Source organism: Frankliniella occidentalis, unplaced genomic scaffold, assembly GCF_000697945.3.
Source record: "Frankliniella occidentalis isolate FOCC.00 unplaced genomic scaffold, Focc_3.1 Scaffold25, whole genome shotgun sequence".
Taxonomy (NCBI): Eukaryota; Metazoa; Arthropoda; class Insecta; order Thysanoptera; family Thripidae; genus Frankliniella; species Frankliniella occidentalis.
The window spans coordinates 1,740,628-1,749,517 of NW_026267155.1; the positions used below are offsets into that span (position 1 = coordinate 1,740,628).

Sequence of the window (8,890 nt, forward strand, 5' to 3'; positions counted from 1 at the left end):
TGGTATGAGAAATTCACAGTCGTGGTGTGAAGTTTGCCGCCCCGCCCTCCCCGCGCCCTGATAAGGCTCGGTGCTAATGGCCTCCCGCTTTGTCAACAGCGCGCTTTTGTTTTCCGTCATGGTAATGTGCGCGTGTGTGTGTGTGTGTGTGTGTGTGTGCGAGTGTGTGTGTTTGGTAACGCCCCTGCCTGCTCCGAGTGGAAAGAAGGGTGTGAGAAGAAGCAGGGCACACGAGGGTGCCGGAGAAGGGTGCCCGCTAGGGTGGTATAGGTGTTAAGGTAGGAGACGCGCGAGTAGCATTGAGCAGCAGAGGAGGGTCATCTTGTGCGGGGAGCAGGTCCAGGTCCAGCACAGCGCCGGGTAAAAATTGACCACGAGTCGTGAAACAAAAGAAGGACATTAAGAGAGAGAGGGGGGGTGGTGGTGGAGGGAACAAGGTCCACTACTACTCATCATTCCTGGACCCGGCCCCGCCGCTGGCCGACAAAGGGGTATACGCCGGGGGCGCCCCCCGGGTGGCGGCGCGTAGCGGGGCTGAGCGGGGCCCCGTGCGCTCTTGTGACTCACCTGAGCCCCCTCGGGGGGTCTTCTTCTTCGACGTCTTCAGGGTCTCCCTCTCTCTCCTTCGCCTTGGCCTATAGGCCCCTTATACATGTGGGATTGATTTTCGATAATGACACGACTTTTTCGATTCAAATTTATATTGGAAAGTTCTCCCCTTCACACAGGCGCAGGAGGAGGAGGAGGAGGAGGAGAGCGCAGTACTCACGGAGTGCGGAGTGCGTAGAGAGGGTGGTGTGCTGGTGTGACTGTGTGTGTGTGTCCCCCACCACCACCACCGAATTTAATTGTTCCGGTGTAGCATTTCCCACATGCAAAGGTGCGAGCGAGGCGAGCGCCGACGGTATGGTGCACGCGGTGCGGCGGCGGCGCGGTGGCCGAAAAACTCAAACTCGCTCCACACCGCGCCGTCTGTTCCAATGGCTGAACTAGACACAGACATTTCCATATACCGCGCCGGCGCCTTATTTTTTACTTGGCAAAAAACACCTTCAAAAATAATTGTGCCGGTTTTTTTTCGTCCGTTTTAACAGTTTAGTTATGTCATATCTGGCGGGATCGGCCGCCGCTGCCGGGGCTGCGCGTTTTCACGGTGAGCGCGTCGTCGTCGCCGTGGCCGTCCGAACTGCTGATATGTAATTGAAATAATAGGTCTGCGGCCCGCAGACTTGCGTGCGAGCGTGAGTGTGAGTTTGTGTGTGTGCGTGCGTGTGAGAGTGCGTGTGAGAGTGACTGAGTGAGTGAAGTGATTCGGCCGTCACTGGGGCAGCCGTCCGCGCCGCTGCCGCCGCCGCTGACGCCGCCGCTAGCTGACCAGGTGCGCTACCGAAGCTATCCCCCCTCTCCCCACCCCCTCCAATCTCCAACTTTCATTTCTCTCTAAATAGGATGACGGCAGTGTTTTTAATAATGCGAAGCCATCTCTCTCTTTCAATCTATATCTCACTCCCACGCAAACGAATACCCCCCCCCCTTCTTCCACCGCAGTGACATATCTGATTCTCGTGTCACGTGATGGCTAATTCATTGCTCACGCCACATTCGTAAAAAAAAAAAATAATCATAAATTGTCATTCAGCATTGTAGCATATTTCTCGACCATGTAAAACTCTCCCTTTTGGCAAACACAGTCTCTATGTCTCTCTTTTTCACCCTCATAATTTTTTTTCTGCAACAGTGTACACCGTCACCGTGTGGCTTTGGCTCGGACACACAGGTGGTGGAACGTCCAGCAGGAGTCCAGTCGTCCAAGCTCCCTCCCTCTCCCTCCACGTGCTGCATAGAGAGAGGGCGATAGAGCACACACAAAAGACCGAGAAAAAACAACACCTTTGGAATAGCAAAGCCGCTACTGTGGCTAGCCGGCCGCAGCGGGGGAGTCGCCGCCGCCGCTGGGGGTGGAAAGCCACCCCATAAGGAGCTCCTCTGCACCGCGGTGGGAAGCTGTAGGGGGGCAGCGAAACGCAGAGACGCCAGCAGCATTCCGAAGAAAAAGAAACTACTTTGCGTTTCGATAGCCTGGAAAGTTTTTTTTTTCCACAATAAAATATAAAAGCAAACTAGACCGTCGTGAGCCGCGGGGCGAAGCAGGCGCGGGGGCGGGCGACGTGGACGCGCTGGGCCGTCTCGAGGCGCGCGCAGCTCGGCGCAGCGCTCACAAGAGGTATAATAGATATTTTCCACCCGGCTGGACGGAGGGCCTTTGGGCGTGGATGAGGAGGGGGAGGGGGTGTCCATATCCTCCTCTTGCGGCCGCGACCGCATCCGGGGGGACCACCGCAAGGAGGAGGGCGACGTCGTGTGGGGGAGGCCGCGGGAGGCTCCTTGACGCGTGTCGTCGTGCTCCGGTGCGGATTATCAATCACCCAATCCTTTCGCGCTCGACGTCCTCGTTAGTGCCCTCCTCCTCCTCCTGCTCCTTGACGCGGTGCCCTGCTCGCCGTGGGCGGAACACCGGTGTGGTGGCGTGCCGCCGGTCGAGACTGCTGCTCCATACTCGGAAGCAGACGACGCGTACCTCGGCGGGGCGGGGCAGCGGTGGGGACCCCGCCAGGCGTTCCATTGTCCGCGCCAAGCCGTGCGGAGACCAAGAACGTGCTCTTTATTGATTGCGATATATCGGGAAGCCTTGCTCCGCTCCGGCCGCATGCAGATTTCCTCCGTTTTTCTTATTGTTTTCCTTTTCTTCTCGTATCCACCGGGTCCGCGCCTTGCTCTGGCCGCCGCGCAGGTTGCCTTTATTTGAACCTGTTCGATGACCGTTAGGCATAAGGCGGGTCGGTACGGCTCAGCCGGTGTGTGTAATGTATGCCACTGGGGGTCGGGCGGCGGTCCGGGGTGCAGCCAGGGGTGACGGGGGCCGAGGGCCGGCACCGTGACGGGAGGGCGCGCCTGAGACGGGGTGAGGTGTGGCTTACCGCGGCCCGGGGTAGCAGCTCGCGCGTCCGAGTTCCACCCTGCGGCGCACTATAGTACACAGCAAACAGGACAACTCTAACCAGTGTGGATCTTTTCCTCTGTTGCAGGACGATGTTGAAGTGGACAGTCTGCCAGCAGCGGCAGGGCCACATGGGGTCGGCGCGGACACCGGGGCCGGGCCCCGGCGCCGCCAGCACGTCCCCGATGACGACGTCCAAGATGTCATCGCTGGCGCGGCGCAGCTGCGGCGCGGCCATCGGCCTGCTACTGGAGCAGGACGCCGACACCCAGGCCGTGGCGAGAGCGGCGCGCAGGGCGGCGCGCCGGTCCGCGCGGCGCTGCAAGGAGGCCGACGGCGGCGCGGACGGCGACAAGGAGAACGCGGTGAGTGTGCGGTCGGTGCCCGCGCTGCAGCGCCCCCAGGGCCTCCTCGTGCTGACCGACGACCCGCTCTCTGCGCAGGACGAGCAACCCTTCTCTCCGCGGGCGCGCGAGGCCTACGGCGCCCTGAGGGACGTCAGCAACACCCCGACGGCCGAGGGGCGGCTGTCGCTCAAGACGCCCGACTCGGGCAAGAAGCGCAGCCGCAGCCAGTGCCGCGACATCACCAACATCCCGGCGTCCGTGGACCAGCCCAGGTCGCGGTCGTCGGGCTCCGGGCGGCCGTCGCTCTCGGCTACGCCCGAGTCGAAGCGGTCCAAGCCGCGCATCCAGCCGTACGAGGACTGCGAGGACGACGTGGTGGAGGCCGCCTGGCCCGCCCAGGTCGAGGCGCAGGTCGCCACCCTCAAGTTCCTGCCCCGGCAGCGCACCACGTCCAGCGGCGTGGCGCGCATCAGACAGAGCCGGGACCTGGCCCGCGGCGTGGCGTCCAAGGCCCCGAGGATCTCCTCGGCGCCCAAGCGCCACCGCCGCAAGAAGTCGGCCTCGCACTCGGCGACGCCGCGCTTCGTCAGGCCGGCCGTGGAGACGGCCGGGGACGCGGCACGGTGCGCCGTCGTCGTGCCGCTCAAGGACGCCCAGAGCGCCCACGTGACGCCGTCCAGCTCGCCCAAGACGGGCAGGTCGGCGAGGACGAGCCCCGAGCACCCCGAGTCCACAGCGAGCGTCATCTCCCCTGGGGAGACGCTGCTGCGTATGCTGGAGCGGGTGGCCGCCGAGGAGGCCGGTGACGACGCCCCCGCGTCCCGCACCGCCTCGCCCATGGCCATCGACTACTCTCCGTGCCCGCTCCGCACCACCCAGAGCCTGCTGGCGCTGCGCCGGCGGCTGTTCGACAACAGCGTGCTGGAGCCCAACGTGCGCACGGGCCGGCTGCAGCACACGGACCACCCCGAGCAGCCCTCGCCCGAGCCGAGCAGCACGCCGCTGCCCCTCACCACGCCGCTCATCGCGGCCTTCGACCGCTGGCACCGCCTGCGCGACACGGCCGACCAGGACAACGAGAGCACGCCGGTGGCCGCCGGGGTGGCGCGCACCCGCCGCAGCAGCGCGACGTCCGGAGTGTCGCCGCTGGCGTGCCGCCTGGCCTGGCTGCGGCTGCAGGCGCAGAGGGACGCCGCCGACCCCACCCAGTGCCCCTTCCCTCCCTTCGGCCACGACGGCCGTTACCTGTCCGTCGACGCCCCCGAGCCCCCCGTGCACCACGCTTCTAGTCCGCAGCTCAACAGCAGCCTGCTGTGCAGCCGCCGCCGGCGCTTGTCCGGCTCCATGCCGTCGGTGTCCTCCTCCTCCTTCCGCGTGCCGTCCACCCCCAAGCGCGAGGCCAAGCGGTCGCGCTGCAGCCCGGCCTCCATCCTGGCCAGCGACACCCTCAGCCTGCTCAACCACGGGCCGGCGTCCTCCGCGTCGCTGTCCTCTCTGTGCTCCCTGTTCCCCGGCTACCGGCCTCCGTCCATCGCGAGCGCGTCCAGCCTCAGCGACATCCCCGCCATGTCCTCGTCGCCGCTGGCCGACGCCTGCGACGCCTCCCTGCTCCGGCGCCAGCGCTGCGTGCGCAGGCGTCGCCGCACCTCCCTCACGGACATCGACGCCGTTCTGTCGTCCACCTTGTCGACGGCGGCGTCCTGTCCCAACATCCCCCGTGACGTAGACGAGGCCTGCCCCTCACCGCCCGGCCTCTCATCGTCAGGCTACTCTTCGTCGACGACCGATCCACTCGGCCGGCCCCCAACCTCGTGCTCGGCGTCAACGGCTTCCTCCAACAACCTTGATGCCCCCTCAACGGCCTCCTCCATAAGGTAAGTCTCGTGCCTCCACGTCTTACGCCACTTACTCGAGGTCGTAACTCCACTTGCTTGCACAACCGATGCTCACGCTTGTCACGTTCTTGTCGCTCCCCAGATCGCGGAGGTACGGCCTCACCCTGCCCACGGGCATCCCTAGCCCCGAGAGCCCCCTCGACGCCGTGTCCTGCCGCGCCGAAGTCAGCACCCTCCTGGACCCCAACTTCATGTGCTCGACGCCGCTGCTCCCGCGCGCCGCCACCACCACCAAGACCACCCTGGCCGACAAGCTGACCCAGTCTCAGACCTCCCACGCGCCCGACCGGCCCAACGTGGCCGAGGTGGACTTCGACAGCGCGTCGCTCCTCGTCAACAGAGGGTCGCCGGCCACCGACGACACCTGGGACTCTCACCGCGTACAAAAGGTGGTGCAGACCCCCGCCGTCAAGGACAACAGCTGCAGCAGCAGCGACCCTCTGACAGAGGCCGAGCTCAACGACTATGGTGAGTACGCGCTACCCCGCGCTATGGGTCCTTGACGAACAGGAGTAGCGCCGCGCCGCTACCCCGCGCGCGCTGCTCGGGGCGCGGTGCAGATGGCGCGGTGGTCTCTGGCGGTCCCGGGCCAGCACCCTCACCCCTTTACTCACCCTTACCGCCCTTCTCCCCACAGTGCCCCCCTCCCCCTTCGCCCTGGTCGAGAGGCGCTGCCGCTCCAGGAAGGGGCTGCTCTTCGCCTCCCCGGGGGCCAACTCGGCCCTGCCCCTGGACCTGGACCTCGGCCTGGACGCCGGCTACCCGGGCGGCGTGTGCTCGTCCCTGCTGACGCCGTCCTCGAGGTGCTCGACGTCGTCGACGTCCTCGTCCTACGCGTCCTCGTCGTCCTCCTGCCGCAGCCGAAGAAAGTCCACACCCTGGAGGAGGAGCTGCAAGGACGTCGCCCTACCCGGTAAGCGAGAGCACATATCCTCCTTGCATAACGACATCTTTTCCGTTTTTCCGTTGAAACCGCGTCGCGCGCGATCGAGAATCCGCCTGATTAATCGAACTTTAATGATGGCGACATTTGCACAAATCGACGTCGTTACCTCCCACCACACAGCCGACGCCGCGATCGCGAAATCGGTAACAGTCGCATACGAGAGGCAAGCAGCGGGGCGACGGGTCACTTCCCCGTCATTGCACCTAAAAAGGAGGCCAGGCCGATGACAAATTCGCGCACCGCGACGACCGACCGCCGTCGCCCGTAGTTCTCTTCAAATAAATAAAAAGAATGAATGAATCGCTTGCCTCACACACGTTACGTTCCAACCCCACTTGCCACAATTGTCGGCCTCCTTGCGCGGTGCAATTACTTGTCCCCGCAGAGCCGGTGGAGGCGGCCCTGGCCTCGGACCGCCAGTTTGATTGCAGTTTTATCGCCCTCCTTGCGCAGTTACTACTCCCCCTCCTTCCGGGAGAGAGCGAGAGAGAGAAAGAGAGAGAGAGAGAGAAGCAGCAGGGCCGGAGTGGGAAAACTTTAACTTTTGATTGCGAAGGGTGTGGTTGGGGTTGTTAGTTGTCTCGGTTATTAAGAAACTATCGACTCCTGCTGGCACCGGCGGCGACGGCGCGACGGCAGGCTCCTGCGATAGCGGGGTGGGAAAAGAAGGTCTGTGTTCTGTTGATCATGTCCACTCAGGTATCGAAGGTAATCGAATCACATGGGTCATTGCCTCTACCCCTCCCCCTACGCCCCCTCCCCTGTCTTTGTCTGACTCTGTCGGGCACAGACTGTTTCTGTCTCTCTCTCTTTCTCTCTCTGCCGTTTCACAACTCCCCCTGCTTACTCCGTCCGTGCCCCACCCCAACCCCCCCGATCGCGGAGTGTCCGACACGTCAACCCACGAAAAAAGTTGTCGTAGTCGCGCGGCGTCTTGTCGCCAAAAGAATTCCACTAAAAAAAAAAAGAGCGAGCAGGGGAGGAGGGGGAGGGAATGCGAAAAAATGCCCTCCACGTAACTCGAGTGCGCATTGCGACGTACATACTACATTGTTGTAATGCAGTAATGTCGCCATTTGTTGACACTCGACTGGAGACATTTTTTTTTCGTGGGCAAAGAATAATGAGCGTTCTGCGAATTGGGTCGAGAGTTTTGCTGCTCGGCTCATGGCAGCCAAACTGTAACCGCGAGTTTGGAATTTCACAATAAACCATCCGACCTCAAGTACTTGTAAGCGTAATTGATATACTAACGATGATTTTTTTTCTTTTTCGTTTTACAGGTGAATTGGAGCTTAACATCAACGCCACTGGTGACCAGCTCACTGTCCATGGTGAGTAGCGCAACCAGTGCTATTTCGATTCGAAGACGCAGATAAAACTAGAAACTAGATAACAAAGACTCCATACGAATATTTCAATGCAATATAAAAAGAAATAAATAATTAATTTAAAAGAAAAGCCAATTTGTGGGTCGACGTAGCCCAGTTTTCTTTCATTATCAGTCCCAAATTAGATTGAGTGGGTAACGACACTAGTAACACTAAACGTAAAAAAAAAGTATTACAAACATTAACGGTGTACAGTACGTCCGGCCGCTAACGACCCACCGACACCGACCACTAACGATGTGTCGGAATCGATGGACTGAAAACTGCTCCCCTTTTTCGCGGATACGCCAATTTGTCGCTGTCGCCACGTCACACACACACACATACACACACACACACACATTCACATATGGGAGGGGCGTATATGTGTACAAGCCGCTACCCCCGCCGCCGGTCTCGTGAGAAATCAGAGTTGGGGAGGAGAATGCCTGCGCGTGCTGCTATGTATGGTAGAAGGCAGGAGAAAGGAAAATCATTTCGCACTGGGTAATTCATGTGGCGCCTCTGATTGGCGTGCGAATATCCGAGCACACGCGCGAGGGGAGGGGGGTGGGCCCTCTGCGGTATTGCATGATACGACGTCCGTCTCGTGTCGCTCCTCTTCCCTCCCCTCCTAAAAGGTAGGCAAAGCAAAAATCGTGCCGGTCCCGTCGTTTACGACCCCCAGGGGTCCGCTCGTCCCGCCCCGCCCCGCCGCACCCCACCACGCCATTCCCCCGGGGGATCGACGGCGGCCTCAGCGGGTCATAGTACCGGCCAGAGTGCGCCGTGATGGGGAGTGCGCGACCCGAGGAGCTCTCCGCTAGAGCGGGGGTTGGAGGTGGTGGTGGTGGTGGTCGAAGGCGGTCGGGAGGAGCTGCGCGGCGCGAAATATGACCGCGGTCAGAGATGTACAGACGGGCGCAGCCGGGGCGGCGCAGTGTGTGCCAAAGCCCGAGGTCGTAACCGCCCCCCACCACCCCCCCGCTCTCATACGTACGGGCGTACGGCTCGGCGCGCAACGCGAGAGCGAGAGAAAAAGAAAGAGAGAGAGGGGGGGGGGAGGGGTGGCAAGGGTGGGGGAGGGAAAGGAAGAAAGAGAGAGAGGGATCGAGCCATAAATTTTTGACTCACTTTGCGGTGGTTCAGGTCGGGCTACACCGTGCATTGTGGTGACGTCGCGCTTGGGGCGGGGGCGCCACTTGTCAACCCAACCTCCTCCTGCTCCTCCTCCAGCTAGGGCTGTGCGATATCACGATATTTCGATATCGATACGATATTGTCCGATATCGAGACGTCGATATTCTCCCGATATCGATATCGAAATATCGAGG

The 8,890-nt window shown here is 61.6% G+C and overlaps 1 protein-coding gene across 1 annotated transcript in view; it reads left to right on the forward strand.

Annotated features, from left to right (window-relative positions):
* Window positions 1-8,890, forward strand: part of LOC127748995 (uncharacterized) — an 89,031-nt gene that overhangs the window by 69,989 nt on the left and 10,152 nt on the right. Inside the window, exons 2-6 of the mRNA XM_052265231.1 lie at window positions 3,087-3,363; window positions 3,442-5,219; window positions 5,323-5,708; window positions 5,878-6,153; window positions 7,470-7,520. Of these exons, the coding sequence (XP_052121191.1) occupies window positions 3,087-3,363; window positions 3,442-5,219; window positions 5,323-5,708; window positions 5,878-6,153; window positions 7,470-7,520 (2,768 nt within the window). The remainder of the gene's footprint in view (window positions 1-3,086; window positions 3,364-3,441; window positions 5,220-5,322; window positions 5,709-5,877; window positions 6,154-7,469; window positions 7,521-8,890) is intronic.